Below are 19,380 nucleotides of genomic sequence, written 5' to 3'. Positions count from 1 at the left end.
TGTTAATACAAGTTAAAGTATTCAACTGCTGTGCAAAAGCCAACCTTGCATTAGCTGCTCTATAATCACCAAATATATAGGCTACTCTGTCTGCATTAGGTGCTCTATAATTAACAAATATATTTGTTGGTCTGAAGTGAATCTCTGTCACTCAATACATTGCTTTTCTGTAATTACAATGTATATTATATTACCTGAAACTATGCCTGTGAAGTGATACTGAAGAAGCGCCTCGTCAAACTGCCTGGGCGGTGTTCTCACTGTAATTAACAGTAGCAGCTGTTTTGGTTTGTGCAAAGCAAAGCATGCTGGACCACTGTTCAACGCCCAAAATGGCGGCACGATTGAAAAGTTTTGCCTGCTTTATCCGAGTTTGTTTTCTTAACAGTCTACTGCTTTAGTTGTGTTCGCGGCACTGAAGCACACCATTCGCACACTGGTGTCACACCGATGTGTTATCTAACACTTGCGGAATAAGGCAGATCATAATGACATTTTGCTATCAGCTCAAATTCGGACATCACTTTACCAATGCTAGGCTAGCCTAAGCTAGGCTAGCAAGCTAACTACTTTCAGATGAGTGCTGGTTAAACATATTCTGTAGATAGTTATGTGTTTTCACACCTTGCTCCCCACGCTGAACTGAATATGAAGAGGAGGACCTTTACATAGAAATGGAGGATGATGTGAAAAAAGTGAAAAAGGTAAGTCGGGCCATTGTCACAGCTAGCATTACTTTTTACTGCAAGTTTGCCAGCTAGCATGCTAACTTACTAGCTACTCATACCAGACTAGCTTAGCTGTTTGCTGGCTAAGTTTATAATACATATGGAGTCAATGTCCGCGAGCAGGGGCCAACATATCACGATAACACACTGACACTTTCCCGACTTTTCATTGAATACGTAGAATGTGTAATTTACAGAATGAATGTTACATAAAGTTATCTTCAGGATGTGCAACAGATAGAACCTTAAAAAACAGGGCAACGTTTTACAAGATCAGTGTAAAGTGTCTTACTTTATAATCAACATGAGCTTCGTTATCTGTTGTTGGTTCACAGTTCTCTGAATATCGACTTTGCATTGTTAGTTTTGTAGTCCAGATGTGCTATTTATAGTAACGTCCTGAAAACATCGGCTACTGGTGTGTTACTGTGGCTAATTGTGCGTTTGTTTTGGATTGTGTTAACAGTGAGGCTATGGCTCAAAGGGAGTATTCCCCTAAACGTAATGAAAGCACAACCATGTGTTTTTCAGAGTAGTAACCCTCGTCGTTATGTGTAGGCGTGGGTCAAAGAGGATCTGTGTGCCCAACAGCTGTCAGAGGCAGCGGCTATCAGTGTCAGTCATGCTAAGGGGAACCAGCATCCTTTACCCAGCTCTCACAGACAAACACTACAGACACATACTGGCTAATGATCCTGTTTGATGTGGAGGCAGATCGGTATGTTCAGACACATAGCTGACATTTCTTTTATCTGACACAAAGGACATTTCCCCTCTGTTCTTCGTGTTGTTCACAGGAGGAAGGGCAGAACCCTCCAAATCTAAGCAGGACATTACATTGAAAAGCTCTCACAACCTTAGCAATGCAGTGAGCAGTGAAGTGTCTTACGTTAACATTTTTGCTATGACTGTGCTGGTCAGTCCATCATCTTTTCCATGTTATTTCCCATCCAATTCAATGTCCTCTTGATGTGAAGGGAAATGTGGACGGAAATGAATGGATATCCTTATGTTAATAGGGTTTGTTATGGCAAGGAAATGTTTTTGTCAGCAATTTTAACAAACCCAAACTCTGCCTGTGGTTGGATTAAGGCACGTCTTTAAAACTTCAACTCAGAAAATGTTGATGTGACTAAATACTTGTGGCCCCAAAACAGATAGATTTGAAGTAAATCTACTTCAACGCCTGCTTGGCAGCATTGTGGTTTTCTGGAAAGATGGGAGACCAAATATGGATTATTCCTCTAATCTCAGTATAAAGTATTGTTTTTAGCTCTATGAAACTGGATAAGCCACATGTTTACTACTGTCTTTAAGGGTTGATGCTCTTTACTTTTAGATTGGTGTCTCCAGTGCATACAGTTTCTGGATATGCCACTTGGTGGAGATCATGAACAACATTTTGCCCAGATGTATTCTTGATAATATATTAAAAGCAGTATTAAAATATGACACAAGTGAAAGCTCAGACCCCTTCATGTGATGTCCTGATAGTGTCACTTTCACTTTGCTAAATATATAAACTCTGTAAACTGTCGGAGGTATCTGGAAAATGTAAGGATATGATTAGCTACTCTTTCATATATATTGTATTAGCTTGCTTTCAGACCAGCAGAAGTAGTTAAAAACTGATCAAAATGAATGGGCATATACAACCATGCTGCTTCTTACATCTGGAAAGGCAGTCACAATGCCTCACAGAAAACTAAACATGCATGTCGGGCATATTGGGTACAAATGGGATTTAAATTGCTCAAGTCCACCTGAACTTTTTTTTAAATCCTGGCCACAAATCATCCTCTCGTATGTTTCTTACTAAACAGACTTTATTCAAGAAAAGGCATTTCATTATTTTAAAGTCATTCCCTTGGGTCAACTACTGTGGCTCTTGTCTCCCATTTCCCAAGGACAAGCTATTAAATGTTAATGTACGTATCTTCACGAGCAACGTACTTATAAATAATGCACCAGTTGTAGGTTGTGCTGTTCAATGGTTTGCCACAATTTGGCTCGAACTTCATCAGATTGTCTGCATTTGTGGTATTATTGAATCTGCAGTGTAAAGTAAACAGCCTTGCAAATGTGACGTGTGGTTAGCATCGATGTGTGTATATAGACCTCCAGTAACACTCCTGAGTAAGTGATGCACAAAGGCAGCAATCATCACATCACAATACAATCCTGGAGTTAGTGATTATCACTATACATGTTCTTTTGTCCATAATTAAGTGAAAATAAAACAAAGTGTGTTCAGTTAGTGCTTCAATATTCATATACGCGTGCGTGTCATCACAGGAAGTTGTGGCTAGTCTGCTTCCTGCTCTTGTGCCTGAAACCAGAGGCTGACACACTTCCTTTCCTCTGCGACGGGTCGCGCCCCTCATCACGTTTGATCCTGTGTGTCTGTCACCAGTTGGCAGCTGTCACTGTGTGAGGGGAGGCAACAGGTGACTAGTGCAGACGGCGAGCGTAGCAGCATCTGTGGCCAGGCAGTGTGTTTGGCGTTAGGCGACCCTTCTAGCGAGAGGGTTCATGGAGACCGAGGTAGGCTTTGTAATGCTTTGAATCTAGAAAGGTGTATTGTATTAGGCATAATGCAATGGACAAACTCTATCAAGGTTTTATTTAATCGCATTCGCAGCACACTTAACTGAGCTCCTAAACAGTGCTGCAGTGTTACCAGTCGATACAGGACATTACATTTCAAAGTAAAGCAATGAAGACTTTTGAAGTGGTATATTCAGAAATATCTTAAAGAAAATGCATTCTTTTGTGACTCATTTGTGACGAGGAAATGTTAAGTTCCACGGCAAACACCTCCAGTTTTGCAAAGCTTTCTCGTGCACATGCTTCTGTTGACATTTGAGTAACATGTATTGGATAACAGGGCAGGCTTTGCATCTGCTGGGTCTTACTTCTCAGCAACCGTTCCGCCACGGGAAGCAGGCTCAGCATAAATTACAAGGCTTTAAAGAACCACACTCAACCGACGTTTTTCTGACAGACGTTACACTTTTAGCTTCAATTGCGTAGCCCATCGCATGTACATTATATCTAGGTAGTGGATATGAATAGTCCTGTTTTATTTATAACATACTGTTGCATAGAAACAGATTATGGCAATAGTTGATCATTTAGAGAGTGTGAAATGCTACATAGCCACACATATTGAGTCGCATTTCCTTCTGCATTTTGGAAAGCAGCATGTGAGAATCATCTAATACGTCTCACCCTGCTTTCTTTGTCTTTATTCACCAGCCTGGTATCGTGTCTCCGTTCAAGAGAGTCTTTCTGAAAGGAGAGAAGGGGAGAGACAAGAAGGCCCAGGAGAAGGCCACCGAGCGCAGAGCACTCCACACCTTCTCACTCTCTCAACCCGACCACCGTATAGACCCTGACATCCTGCTTAATGACTACATTGAGAAGGAAGTCAAAGTGAGTGACTCGCAGAGATATAAACTCCCTTACCTCGTACAAATACATGTTGAAACACTATTCACTCAAGCAATGCTATGGCAATAAGTGAGTGACTGTTCTTTCTTTTCCAGTACTTAGGGCAGCTATCATCAGTTCCAGGATACTTGAACCCATCAAGTCGCACAGAAGTGCTGCAGCTCATTGACACCGCAAGGGTTAGTATCTGAGAAAGGATTTCACTTCTTCGTTCACTTGTTGGTTGCTCATTTCAAAATAAATGGTTTTGTTTCTTAGATTGAACTCCTTTTTAATAGATTAGTTCTGTTCATGCAAAGACAGAATGCATATTAAAGTTGTCAGATATGGCATTTATAATTTCCATCATGTCAGGGATAATTACCCTCTGCTCGCGCCTCTGTGATTCTCAGAAGTCCCATCAGTTGGTGGGCCAGCTGACATCGGAGCAGGACGCCGTGGTGAGCCTGTCGGCGTACAACATAAAGCTAGTCCGGCGCGACGGAGAAGACATCATCCTGAGAGTGCCCATCCATGATATTGCTGCTGTGTCCTACATCAGGGACGACTCTCTGCACCTCGTGGTGATCAAAACAGGTGGACAACATTGTTTCCATTGTAAAGATGTTCAAATGAAGTGGTCAAATAAGTCATGTTGTGAATTTACAGTAGAGAAAAGTCACCTGCAGTCCTGTTTTAAACATGTTTTGTTTTAATTGTAGCCAACATCACATCAGAGGCCTGTACTACGAAGCTGGTTCAACCTAACCTGGATATGTTTGAGTTAGCCGGTTGGCCTAATCCAAAACATATGCGCTCTCGCTAAACGGTCCTACGACGCGGGTTATCAAGTGGATCGCTCAAGCCAGCCGTGTCCTATCTAGTTAGGTGCGCGTTCACATGAAAGGGGTGGTATTTGGAGCATTCGACCAATCACAAACATGGAGAAGCGTACTGACAGCGCAGCGTCATACTTGCTGAATGAAAAGTCAACTATAATATTAGACAAATATATGAAGACGTTAAACTTTAAACATCCATTACTTAAACACTTTATCCAAGATAAAAGCCACATAGTTGCACCTGCAAGGTGAATACAGCTGGTAAAAGAAAAAGTGTTTGAATGCGTACATTAACAGGTTTATGATATCACTGCCCCGTCTAAGACACGAGTGGATCTGACTTTAATTACATTTGTCTCGAGTGTTTCGTCAACTTAATGTGTTGCTTAAAATAATACTTCTGCATACAGCATGTGACACTGTGAGTGTTGCACGGCCAGATACGGCTCAGCTGACTCAGATAAGGAGATATATGATACATTATGATGTGATATGCCGCGGACTGTACTTAATGTTACTCTAATCCGGTTACTTATGTTGTGGCAGATATTTATGTAAGCTTTCTTAACGCTAATGTTATAATAGTCAGATTGCTCTGAAGATGGGAGGTGATATTCTATTAATGTTCACGTTCACACAGTCGGTGATTTTTGCCGGCCGTCTTTCCTGCAACGGCAGCTTTTCTGCATTTCCTTTCTCCTGTAATATGACTTGATCGCTTTAAACTCCGCACACTGAGCTCTGATTGGTCAGCAGGCAGTGCTTTCACTGAGTTGAGCTCTTAGCCTGCAACCTAACCTGCTCCGGGGCAGGTTAGCACAGCATAAGTTACCATGGAGATCTAGCCCGCTAAAAAGAGAACCAGCGTCGTAGGACCGGAAAGCCCGAGCTTTCCCTGAAGTTAGCCGGCTAAGTGAGAATCCAGCTTCGTAGTACAGGCCTCTGGCCTCAGGTCCATCTGGTTGTTTATTTTGTTGTCTTCTTTATGTCAACAAGTAACAATGAGGATATGATCATGTTAAATCCCATTGAAACAAGTGTTTAACTCGTGTCTTTCTTGAGTAACTAGAAATAATTTAAATGAGTTTGTAACGTAAAGGGTGGACCAATAATGAAGAAATATTTGGACTTGCAACAAAGGACAATTCTAATTTGACTTTATTATTCTGACTGACTGCATATTTTTCTTTGCTCTCCAGCCCAGGAGTCGGGGGGTTCTCCTTGTCCCAGCTCGTGTCCCGATCTTAACAAGTCTCAGACCCTGAGCTCCTTATCAGAGAGTGGGGCTGTGCTCGTGGAAGTCTGCTGTCTGCTGGTGCTCGCTGTTGATAATAAGGTATTATTTTGCATCTGTGGCTACGCTAAATGAAAATACATTCCTCAAGTTTATTCAGATTACACAGCTGGCAACAATTTACTGAGGCTACTTTAAAAAGTGAATTGATTTTTGTCTCCAAGCCACCTACAGGGCCATTTGTAGAAGGTTCCCCAACAAACAAATACACCAAGTAAAAGTGCAGAAAGATCTATCGATAACAATGATTCAAAGAGAAACTCATGGAGCCTTTTAAAAGTGGCATACGCAGAAGGTGAACTGTAGCTAATCCCCAATGGTTTAAAATGGCTTAGCTAAATTAAACTTGAACTATACAAGAAAACTCTCTCGTATAGTTTTACACTGTGGTAAGTTGGTTCCTGCAGAATGTTGCATTTATAGATACTGTGTTTGTCTTCCAGGCAGCAGCGGAGGAGCTGTGTCTCTTGCTCAGCCAAGTCTTTCAGATTGTTTACACGGAGTCAACCATCGACTTCCTGGACAGAGCCATTTTTGATGGAGCAACTACACCTACCAGACACCTCTCTCTATACAGCGGTAAGGGGAAAACAGGAAAAACAAACTGAATGGGACTAGTTATTGTCCTTTAACAAGTTTATGTGTTGTTGATTCAGAAATAATCCTTTTAATTATTCACTTGTTTTTTATTTTGCAGAGGATTCTTCAAGCAAAGTGGATGTTAAAGAGTCCTTTGAAGGGGAAGCAGGCACATTGTAAGAGCACAGTAAGAGTCCTACTTTGATCATAGGTATTCAGTTGGACACAGAAAGAATTTGACACGTTTGTTTTTATCTCTCAGTCCTTTCCAGGCATCTATGGAGGCAGAAGGAAGCTCCCCATCAGCGTCCACCCCTGCTTCCCCTCAAACGAAGACGGCGAGTGAAGGAGAGCTCAGCACCACCGCTGCAGAGCTGCTGCAGGACTACATGACCACAGTATGACAACTTCACACCTTTCTGTACATGAGAACATTTTCCCCAGACTGTGATTAAAATAAGTCTCCATTTTAATCTCTTTTATTTTCTGTTTAGCTGCGGACAAAACTATCATCACAGGAGATCCAGCAGTTTGCCACGCTGCTCCATGAATACCGTAACGGTGCCTCCATTCACGAGTTCTGCATTAACCTGCGGCAACTCTACGGGGACAGCAGGAAGTTCCTTTTACTTGGTACGACCACACTGTACTCCCATTAGTTAAGAGACAAGGATGATGGGCATCATGCCACAAGACTATTGTGTGGCTGTGGTCAAACCGGCACCATTTCATCTCCCCACATGAAATCGTGAGATGTTGTAAAAAGCATGTGGATAAAACTCCCAGTAGCACCAATTCTTTAGTCAATATTTAAAAAGAAAACATCTGTGTTTTATATCAGAATAAATGCAACAGAAATGTTTTAAAGTAGGGCTGCACAATTAAGTGGAATCACAAGATGCCATATCTTCTGCAGAGACATTCCTATTCTACAGGCTTTATAGAAATCCTTGTTTGCTACAGATCCTTTTTACAAAATCACTTACCTTTTTAATATTATTAAACAGTAACCGTATGCCTTGTAATCTCTCGCTGCAGGCCTGCGCCCCTTCATACCAGAGAAGGACAGCCAGCACTTTGAGAATTTCCTGGAGACCATCGGTGTGAAGGACGGCCGAGGCATCATCACGGACAGCTTCGGACGCTACCGCCGCACAGCAAGCTCCGCCTCCGACTCCACCACCAACGGGAACGGCGCGGCAGGAGGGAGCGTGGCCTCGGACGAAGGCCAGGAGGCCTCGGAGGGGGACGAGTGGGACCGCATGATCACGGACATCAGCAACGACATCGAGGCCCTCGGCTGCAGCATGGACCAGGAGGGCGTGGCCCCCTGAACCAGAGAACACAGGGGGACACTGAGGAGGTGAACAAGTAGGCATGAGCTGAACGGATCAGATGAAGGGGGTCCGAAGCACTGACCTAAGAGTTTCTTTTTGTTTATTGTATTTTCCTCTAATTATCAAGAGGACGTTCCATAATCCCCACGCACTCAAGGAAAACCTCAACCTATCACCACGAAGAAAACAAACATGAAGTCAACGAATGCACTTATGCTGCAGACATTCGGCAGGCAGTGGGCTATTCTTGCATTTCAGAGGATTTCAGAGCCTCTGATTTATTTTTAAAGTCACTTGATTTTGTACTCTTTTTATTGGCAGTATCTGCCACGGCTGTCGGCATTGTAGTGAAAATCTCCAGTGATTGAGAATATTAGTATAATAGTACTTCAGCCTCTGGAGGATCCACCAGAGGACTGTGTGCATGTTTTAGAAGGTAGAGACTGAGGCTGTATCGATGTGCTGTTGTATTACCATTAGGTCAGTCAGCTTCATCCACCAGGAGAACTCATTTATTTCACATTTGTGTGTCGCTGTGAGAGTGGAACATTTTGATATATATAATTTTTTCTCATAAGATTTGTGTATCACTTAACAGTACACTATCATTTTTTTATCAGTGTTTACTCTTATATATATTTGTGTTGCTTTATTCAAACTGACCAAGGAAATGCTGTACAAACAAAACATTCTCAGTCAATCCAAGCGATTGAGTGGAATGTATTTGACAAAGCCACTTATGGCTGATGTAAATGTATGATTTCTCCTGCAGGTCATCTTTGTTATGTCTCCTGATATTACATGTATCTGTCATTGTGCCTTTACACTGCAGTACTGCTGCCGACTGTCTGCCACACAGACAGGGAATTATGAACTGTAACTACAGTTGTTGAGCAAATCATGGTTATTAAATAACAGCTATTTACACTGATATGTCTGTTTTTCTTTCAAAAGCGCTAAGCATTAATGAGCCTTTTTTATTATTCTAAGCTGCTGCATTATAAGCAGTTTGAAATGAGGCTGTGCTGTGTTGTGTTTGACTTTCATACACCAAATCTGACCCAAGACGTGAAGGTTTAATCTGATTATGATCCTCTCTGACTGATCATGTGCTTGGATGCACGTAAACTGCTGTGAAACATCAGTCTGAGTTTCATCAAAGCAATCATGCCAGACATGCCCTACAAAGTTGGGGGATATTTTTGTGAGTCTTGGAAAATTGGCAAGAAAAATGGAGCTCATTCCAGCCTGTGAAGCCACTCTGGGATTTTAAAACATTTCCTTTACAGATCTACTTTTTATATGATTTTAAAAGTATAAAAACTGGAATGAGTTCTCGTATTTGTGGTCCGGATAGAGCAGAGGGTATAGGAGTGCATGTGCAGACTGCAACACTACACCTGGGTTCAAATAGCTTTGGCTCTCGACACTGTCTGCCTCAAACAAAAGGATGATCTAACCGAGCAAATCCTCTCATCACACAAGCAAACTATTCTCAGCTAGTTTCTGAGAAAGTCTCAGCACTGTTTTGGTACATAAGTAGAGTAATTATTGTTTTTGACACAGCCTCTGTGTAATCGAGCTATGTTCTCACAGCTTGGCAGACTGCTAATTGGCCGACTGTAAATTAATCCAGTTTCTAAACAGCAGAATGAACCATGGTGCCTCATTTGAAGTAGGTAATTATTAAATAGATCTGTTTGTTTGATTAAGTCATTAAACAGATCCCATGCTGCTTTATAACAAGAGTATTTACCACAACTGCTGGAGCCCCTGTCACTTCGTGTGAGTATTCCTCATGAAGAAGAATAAGATGGGTGTTGGCTCGTTTTAATGAGAAGATCATTGTAGTCACAAATGCAAACATGAGATTTAAATTATAATGCTTATGGGATTAACGTTGTGTAAAATCTGTAAATACAGTGGATTTGCATCTCCAAATGTTTCAGAGTTTAAATAGAAAAAAATCTAGATATTAAAATAAGGGTTAATTTATGTTGTGGTTTACCTTAAGACTAAAGCCTAGCTAGCATACCAGCTATAATTAGAAGTAAAAATGTGTTAACAATGGTTGAATTACTTTATTTACTGGCAAAATCCCATATTTATCACCTGGCTGCAGTTCCCCTTAGTTCTATATAACCTTTTAACATATCCTGCACAGTTTTTGTTTTCAGGTCAATTTAACATATTTTAGGCATCTGTTCCAGCATCAACAGAAACATCGGATATACGAAGCCCGAAATGGCAGACAAAGTTGGCCACAATGTTGGAACAAATCTGTCCCAAAATTCTGATTAAACAAATTCAAAAAGCTTTAAATATATATTTAAAAAACTCAACCTTTGATCCTCAATAAAAGGCCTAGTCTAATCCAAAATTAAAAGGAATCTGCAAGCAAGGGGCTTTTCCCCAAATTAATATCCCACATAGAAAGCTATGGTTTAATCTCTATTTTTAGCTCCAGGACACTTTTAATAAGTGTTCCTCTGACCTTATAAATCAATTTTCCAACAACAAACACAGTCAGAATCCGTGTCTTTCTTAACACTCCAGGGGGTTAATGGTGTGGTCGAGTTCAGGCCTCAGCAACGTGCTCTGTTCTCCAACAAAAACAGTGACTCAGCTCTTATTTCTACAACATCAAAAGTTAACAGTAACATTTCTGGTTGGGCATCTTCCAGTAAATCATTGATAAATTGGTCAAATGTATTTGCAAAGTGTCAAAAATGAGGAAGTAGGAACATTGTGTTACCACACATTTAGTTATAATCCAAAATAGGGAATAATCCATCAGTTTAAAAAAATACTTCCTTGACTATTCTTGGTCACTTCTCTGGGCTGTGGTTTCTTGTATGTTCTCATTCTTACAGTTAATATTTGCTGAGATTTATCGATTCACTCCAACACAAAGACTCGGCATGTGGATGCTGTCTGAGACTGGGATTATCGCCAGTCTCCCCCTGCGGACCCCCTGTGAGCCTCCTGTCAGTCATTGATGCTTGTTGTGTCTGCTGCTCAGTCAGGGTGAGAAGTGCCTCTCTGTGGTGTCACATCTGCTAAATTCCTGGAAGAGTATCACAGCTACATTCCCAGAAAACAACTCTGACAAATGGTTAAGAAAGCAAGACTACTCGCTGCTTTAAAATACATATAAATCTAACTGGAAGCTATAACGTAATTACCCTTAAATTAAATGCAAATCATACTGTCAAAATCTCCCTGAATTAGCTGTCTATTTTTTGCATCAGGACTGTGGTTTCTACACAGTATCTTCATGCTTCAGCCAGGCGATAGTGCCAGATTGTATGCTAGTCCATTCATTTTGTCATGGAAATTAGAAGATTTAGGCATGACATTAATAAAATGGCAAAGTCCAGGAGCATCTGTCAGACCTTGAATCTATACAAGCACAACGATTTTCTTGGTGTTTCTTGGATTGAGAAATTGTCGCAGTATTTAGGTCATTTAATAAGCTTTATAGAACAAGAGAAAGATAGAAATCTTGATTACCAGCAAAAAGTCTACTAAAGGCCCTTTTTGGTAGCCTTTCAGTCAAAAGGAGTTTGGCATTCAGCAGCGGTAAACCAACGTAAAGCTGGAGCTCATGCATGAAAAAAAAAACCTAGGATGGAGTCATAGCATCGGTGCTAAGGCACGCGGGCCCAGCAAAATGTGAGCGCGGAGCACCTGGAATTTTGTAGTGTGTGTGCGCGTGCGAAGTGCGCCCCGCCAATATGTTGTGTCTGTCAGCAACAGTAAGGCTCTTGAGTTCTAGTAGCCTAGCCAGTGGCAATGTCTCAATATTTAGCAAAATACACCTTTATTGAACATACAGTAACACACATACTACAAATCCACATAACAAACAATCAAAAGTCAAAAAGGGTCGCCACTTATTATTATTTTACTAATAAGTGGGGCCGCCGCTATTTAACACTGCCTTCATGACAGGCCACTTCAGGCCCTCCAGAATGGAAAGGGTCGCAGGGATCAGCAAGGGTTACACCGACAGCTCACATGCTAAAAAGCGTCACCCCGTGCTCATGTCTTCACATGGTCTTCACACATACTCAAAACCAGATGCCAAAACCTGCTGGAGCCAACTGTTTACACCAGTGCAGCGTGCACAGACGACAGCTGTATGCGGAACAAAAGTATTATGACAAAAAAAACAAAAACTGAGGGGATTATTTGAAGAAAGGTGGAAACCCAATGTATGTCCTTCACCAAAGTTTTACCGACAAATTAAATATTTCGGGAATGTATTCCTTTTCTGGATGTTAGTTTGACGAGTACACAGACACCACTCTCCTTTAAGACGGTCAATTATGAAGCTTAATGAGTCAGTTAGCCTAGCTTAGCATAATGGAAACAGAGGGGAGTAGTTTGCCTGGCTAGGTTACTTATTAAAGAGTTATCTACCAGTTTCTCTAAAACTTAAAGTGACAGCACATTCAACTGTTTTCTTTAATAAGAAGATAAATGTATAGTTTTAAGAGATTTATTCATAATTTGAAGCTAAACTAAACTAATACAGATGTTGTTAAAAGCCCAGAGCATCTCCAAAAAGAGAAGCTTTCATTGTTTAAAAACCAACAATGATGTATACTGCATCCCAACTCAAAAATAATTGTTGGTAAAGTGTATCTAAACTTCTTTATTTTAAATAAATCATGCTTCTTCCTGGCTTAGGTATATCATATTTAACCAAACCAGTTTTAAGGTATGTTTCCGTCTATTATAGGCTCAGTAACACAAGATCAAGTAGGCACACTTGGTGTTTTCTAGCCAGGTGGCTCATTGTTCAGGGGAACTGCAAACTGAGGCTAGGTATTGTGTTGGTTGAAAAGCAACTAGTGGAGTGAGAGATTAAAGCTGTAATTTTGCCCAAGCTATATTATAGTATTCTGGGACACAAGGAGGGGCATCTCAAAGTCTAAACTCCTTTGCTTGTTGTGCGGTCTGTGCATTGTGAGTCTGAACATAGAAAATAGGTTACCTCCAATTATATGTCCCATTATAGAAGGACCCACATAATCATGCCATGAGCTATAATTCAATAAAACAAAACCATATTTTTCAGACAAAGAACACCATCTCAAATGTTAACTTCCAGGCTGGAACTGAACAATTAGAGTAAAAAAAGAGCAAAGCTCAACCCAAGAGCTAAACTTCTTTATTTATAACAAAATGCAGCAATTTGCTGGAAACCACTGCGATTTCAACAACTAGTGCAAAATGACAGTCATCATAAAGAATAATTTTCATCATGTTCTACAAATGCTTTCTAAACTACTTAACTACTCGCTTACTCAATTGTGCATAAAGTACAGCATAGTGTACAAATGGTATCCATGTTAAAACATATTTTTAAATGTAACATTTATATTAAGGGAAAGAAGCTGTCGCTGTAACATCCTAGAGGTCTGAATACAGTAAGAATATATTGAAATCTGTGCTTGATAAATCTGGCAAACAACACAAATATAAGGAAACATATACTGTAGAGTAGCTGCTTGCAGTTTAGCTGATGAGGCTTGAAAAGCTCAGGAATAAGATTGAGATTGCTTTACTGTAGTTTAAAAAAGGGCAAGTTTTCTGTTTCAATGTCTAAAATTCTAAAATCTGCTGTAGTTTTAAGAAATAAAAGTTTCTGTTTATAGCTGCCATGTATTATAGTTAAGTGGCAAACAAATGATATATTTACTTCAACACTAGAATTCTTCTTTCCAAATTACCTAAATCTCTCTCTTTGATTATAGGGTCTTTAAAACGGTGTTTACATCCCTCACAACATTGTGGTCAAAAAAAGATTGCTCCACAATCTAACAAACAACCAGGGCTGTCATGACAAGAGAAGATTAGACCGGCTGTTTTCTGGTTTTCAGGATTCTTTGCCTCAAACTGTAACCCAGTCACTAGCAAAGCGAGAACCGTCGAGAGTTAATGTTCATCTTGGTGACGCCGATGAGCCTCAGCGGGGCGGAGAGGCCGAGCCCCGGGGTGACGGGACACTCACACAGCAGGTCGGACAGCTCGTCCCGCTCCTCCATGCCGAAGGTGGCGTCATTGAGCATCCGGCGGTGCTGGTGGCACGTCTGCTCGATCTTCAGCTGGTGGATGTCGCTGCGGAGCCGCATGAGCTGCCTCGCCAGCTGCTGGTCCTGCATCCGCATGTCTGTCTGATGGAGAGAGGCGGGACAACAGTGGTGCTCAAACAACCTGATCACTAAATCAAATGGTCATAACTTAAGTGAAAAGTCGAAAAAATGGCGCTATTGTTTTAGCTGAGTAGGTTTTTGGACAGCTTACAACCTTACCATTAAGATGTAGAATTGTGTTGTGTTTATTTGTACGTTTGAGAGGTTTGTTGGTAGATGTGTAACCTTCAGACAGAGCCAGGCCATATTTGACGAGCTGTCCCACTCTTTATGGTAAGCTAGGCTAATTGTTTCCTGGTTGTAACTGAATATTTACCCTACAGACATAAAATAAGAAAGAAAGCGAACTTCCTAAAATTGCCCCCAAACTCCTTTTTTAAAGACAATTCATTTGTTGATATAGTTGGAACTTATTTACTTGATGCATGATTTTGATTGACTGCAGGTCCCTTGCTGTGAGTCCTTATTGTGTAACAAAATCCAAAAAGAAAACTCACAGTGGGACATCAACAAAGAAGTTCCTCATCGTAATCTCTCTCCATTTTATTGCTCTCGTGTCCTCTGTGTGCAAACGCCCGTGCAGAGATGGTAACCACCTCTCCCGGCCTCTGTGTTTGTGCAAAACGTTTGCGGCCACATACTGTGAGAGTTTCTCCCTCTGTGCCTCTTTGCGTGCTGCAGCCAAGCTCACCAACCGTGGGGTGAATGCATTGAGTGATTGAGCAGAGGGAAAGAGATGACAGCGGCAGAAACAGTGTGAGACAAATGTCTGCTGCTGCTGCATCCATCTCACTCGCCGGCGCAAATGAGATTCTGCAGGCCACTAATTGGACATGGTGCACGATGTTACATTTTAATTAGCCGAGTTCTTTCCTATGTTGGCCTTTTAATGCAAAATTGTAAGGCTCTTCAAATTAGAAATGTGAGTCAAAGTGTGTATTTTCATCTGTTCACATGCAATTCTCAAGTGTCTAAATAACTTTTAAATAGGACCTACAATATCTAGGGCTGGACAATAAACCAATTGTATATCAATATTGTGATATGAGACCTCATAGTCTTACAAATTGGATAACATTATGTCATCTTTTCCCGGTTTACAAAAAAAGATGATATAATTCTACATTGAAAATAATGTAAGCATCGTGTCACCAGTTCTCTCCTCAGCCAGCTGAGAGCTTCATCGATGTTCTCGAACCCCTTCAGTGCACCGGAAGGCATCTTGCACTGAATCACAGCAGACCTCACTGCGGTCTCTTTGGGGGGGGCTGCTTCCCCCTCAGGCTCCTCTGTGAACGGGCTTTTTTCCGATCTAAACTCTCTGAAGCTTTCCATCTCGAGCTGGGCTTTCCAGTCGAGGTACGACGGTCTCCTCGTCTCCAGTCTCAGCTTCTCTGTCAGGGCTTTCAGGTCCATGAGATGGTCGTCTGCAGGCAGAGCCAAGTCTTCCTCACATTCTGCCTTGTCCACAACAATCTGAGGAGCTGAGGTGCTGTCCATGATTAATCTTTTCAAAGTAAAAAGCTCTGTACAAAATGTTTCAAAATAAAAATGAATATCTGCTCTTCATTGGTGGCTTCATTCGTTTTTACAAATAATCATAGTCGTATGTTTTTCCTTTGCTGTGTCCACTGTCTCTGTCAGGAAAGTTGATATTTAAAAGCTCCTTGACATCTCCATTGGTGTTTCGGAGGAAGACTTAGATCTGCAGAGGAGAGAAATACAACTTGTGAAACTTTTGCTGACTCGCAATTACATCCAAATAACGAAGACTAGTGTGTCATCGTCTGACAAGCAAGACTAACCTCGGCTGAAGCTTGGCAGGCTCAGTTTTGAGTGGACAGAACATGTCCTGATGATGAGGATAGGGAAAGTTTGTGCCTTTTCCGTGTTTGCCTTCATTTTGTAAAGTGACTGAGCAATTGGCTTCTCTCGTATCAGATAAGAACGGATCAGCGCACAGAGGAAACACACCTACAGGTTTTCATTTAACAGGAACACATTGTTTCCATAGCAACGTCACAGCCAATGTAAATTAATCTGCACATTTTCCATTTCATGTCGTCAGGGCTTATTGACCTAAACAGTGGAACCTGGGACAGAGGACTGGCAGTGGGGCACAATGGGGGATAGGCTAGCTTTTATACAGCAAGCCTTGTATTTATAGCTAAAAACGTATGTCAATTACTACATAATCTTACAAAATCATAGAATAATCATAAATTAAGAGCCAAGAAAAGTATGTATTAATTACTTATTAGTTATAGACCCCTTTCTAATATATATATATACACATTACAAAAACACACAATTCAACAAAGTGCATTCATTCTAATCCTGGGTTAAGTTATAACTATGGTGATAGGAGGTTTTAATGATGTTTGGAAAAATAATTATGAATTATATTAAAGGTTTTCGCTAAGGCATAGCATACGGATGTGCTTATCTTGGGATCCCCTGGGTAATCAATGTTTTACTGTGTTATTTTTTACCATTTCTTTTTGCATTTAATTACATGTCATTATGTGAATATATACATGTATGTACATGTAGGGTGCATTTATGATTAACTTAGTGAATACATGTAGATGTGTTGTGCAATGTCAACACACTATTTTACTAGTAACTTGATTTACATATGAAATGTCTTCTTCTCCATAATGGATGCGGCAGGGGGAAAAGCGATAAACAACTTTAAATTTGGTCACAAAAATAGAAAGTTAATCGGACTCTCCCTTCACAAAACCACAAGAGTCTATCCCAAATATCAGGGCAATCCATCAAATATGTGCTGACTTATTTGAGTCTGGACCAAAGTGGTGGATCAACCTACACGCTAGCTTTCCTACCATAAAGCCATACATTGCTAAAAAGTTATCTCACATATTCTTAAGGAGCCTGCTCTTGTTTATTGCTATACATCCATACGCAGTTGCATTTACACAAAGACATATGGGATCCAAATCAAATTATTCCATAATGGGCACAGCAGACCAGAAGTGAAGTCATTGCCCTTGTAGCTAATGATAGGCTTAGCTGCTCCGCAAGGTAAATAGACCTCTGACTGTGCAGAGTAGCTGACTTACTGTTTGAATGCCCTGGAATGGATCCTCTCATTCTTTTCTAAAGGAACCAGTGTGCCTCTGGAGACCACATTGTTACAGGAGGCCGGTGAAAGCGGAGGAAAATCCATGCCACATGCATTTTTAAAGAGTTTGTAAAGACCCTATATGTACAGCGAGATATTGATTTAAACTGTGAATAGGAACTGTAGAGCCAGGGTGTTTAGAAAGATAGGGGAAGTGTGTGTGTGTGTGTGTGTGTGTGTGTGTGTGTGTGTGTGTGTGTGTGTGTGTGTGTGTGTGTGTGTGTGTGTGTGTGTGTGTGTGTGTGTGTGTGTGCATATAATGAGCTTTGATGAAAACTATAAAGACTTACATGGTTGTGAATCATAACCACCCTTATTGTGGATTTCTTGTGAGACTCTTGGTGAAGCCAGCAACTTTTCAATAGACCAGCAGGGAAGCTTTTTCTTAAGGAAGCCAGTATTTACATCCTGAATATGAATATCAAATGCAGTCTGAGGCAAATACAAACTCAGACAAATCTTTGTGGGGAAAAAGGACCATTTATCGCTATATCCAAATATCTCAACTGGCATCAAGTATTGCGCGTATAATCCTCTGGTTTCAAGTCAGCAGAATTTGATGGCTCGTCTACATCCAGTACAGCGTTACCACACCAATAAAATGTGTTTGATGCTGTTATGAGATGCCAAACCTTAAGGTCTGGCTAAAGACCTTAAGAAGTCTGGCTCTCCCATCTAGCACACGCAGGCATGTCTACATAACAAACATGAATGCAGAGTAACCGACCAGGCTTTATCCCCTGTGAGTCATTTCCATTTAAAGGTGCTACATTAGAACTGGAGGGAAGGTTATGTGCTGATATACAGTTCTGAACATGGGAATATGAGAATCATCCACATCATCAGCAGGATAGCACTGGGAATAAAAGAGATGAGAAGCCGAAAAACTAAAGCTATTTATAAGTCAAACACCCAATAACTGGCATATTGGATTTGTTCGTTACCACAACATAAACTCATAAAGACTGTGGTTCATAATGTGCAACATTTACAGCCTACACACAAATGGAGCAGAAAGCCCATACTTGATAGTATCAACAGGTGTTTTTTTTATGGTTGTTTATGAGTTTGAATAAAGTACATTTTAGAGTCTAAAACTAAAGTACTGTGTTACTGTATCTAGGTTAATGTCAAGGTGACCATCAAACATGAGTCCTTTGGTCTTTAGTCAAACCATAACCCAAAGATAAACAGGCAATAATGCACAACATAACCTAAAATGTTATGTCTGCATAGACAGACACAAGGTTAAGATTATTGGTAAATGATAATCAAGATTACAAATAACGTTTTCCACTTGTTCATGGGTTAAACTTGACACATGCAACAATACAACTTAATGCTATATTACTGTCTTTAGATTTCTAATTTTAAATATGAACTTGACAATACTTTTAGACTAAGCATTGACGACAAATAACGTTGTGGTTAACAAATATCACAACATTGCTCATGTAGCCAAATGTATAAATAAAACCCCATGTAACTAGTTCTAGTTTGTTTCTTCAGGATATAGCCTAGCATAATTTCACATTGCAACATGTTAAGGCTACATTTGAACGAGTAAACGAGGTGGCACTGCGAGCTCACATCAACATTTATTTAATTTTTAACCTGCTCTATCTTTTCTGACACCGTGCTGCAGAGTCACCACCGGCATCATGTGGAACAGGCTAATATAATTCAAACTGCGTGTGGTTCGTTACCTTTTGTGAATCTCCCCGCAGAAGACAAACTTGTAGTTCAAGCAGCGACATCAGTGGAGATCGTCACGTCGCGGGCCAGCTCTCTCGCTCATATCATCCACGAGCAGCTCCACGGTTCACTTGTTTTTGAGCAGAGAGCTACCGGAGGAG

General features: G+C 40.7%; 2 protein-coding genes across 3 annotated transcripts; one reads left to right on the top strand and one right to left on the bottom strand.

Moving 5' to 3' along the window:
• Positions 1 to 304: 304 nt before the first annotated feature.
• On the top strand, positions 305 to 9,143 carry ccm2 (CCM2 scaffold protein). 2 transcript variants are annotated; one of them, XM_079644099.1, is made up of 10 exons: positions 305 to 704; positions 3,987 to 4,163; positions 4,277 to 4,360; positions 4,574 to 4,757; positions 6,202 to 6,338; positions 6,740 to 6,875; positions 6,994 to 7,051; positions 7,138 to 7,273; positions 7,370 to 7,508; positions 7,914 to 9,143. In XM_079644099.1, exons 1-10 carry the CDS (start codon positions 675 to 677, stop codon positions 8,207 to 8,209), a joined length of 1,377 nt encoding a protein of 458 aa, XP_079500225.1. In that variant the 5' UTR covers positions 305 to 674; the 3' UTR covers positions 8,210 to 9,143. The 2 variants fall into 2 exon arrangements, with proteins under 2 accessions (XP_079500225.1, XP_079500226.1); XM_079644100.1 differs by lacking the exon at positions 305 to 704 and adding an exon at positions 3,114 to 3,272.
• A 4,228-nt stretch (positions 9,144 to 13,371) lies between these two features.
• fam167ab (family with sequence similarity 167 member Ab) lies at positions 13,372 to 19,376 on the bottom strand. Its single transcript, XM_079643735.1, has 3 exons — positions 19,231 to 19,376; positions 15,529 to 16,081; positions 13,372 to 14,397 (listed from the first exon to the last, which is right to left on the bottom strand). The coding sequence occupies exons 2-3, from the start codon at positions 15,874 to 15,876 to the stop codon at positions 14,134 to 14,136; spliced, it is 612 nt and encodes a 203-aa protein (XP_079499861.1). The 5' UTR covers positions 15,877 to 16,081; positions 19,231 to 19,376; the 3' UTR covers positions 13,372 to 14,133.
• Positions 19,377 to 19,380: the final 4 nt, after the last annotated feature.

This window comes from Notothenia rossii, assembly GCF_949606895.1.
Source record: "Notothenia rossii genome assembly, chromosome: 8".
Classification (NCBI taxonomy): Eukaryota; Metazoa; Chordata; class Actinopteri; order Perciformes; family Nototheniidae; genus Notothenia; species Notothenia rossii.
The sequence above is the reverse complement of the archived record's forward strand: the minus strand, read 5'-3'. Positions and strand labels throughout refer to the sequence as shown.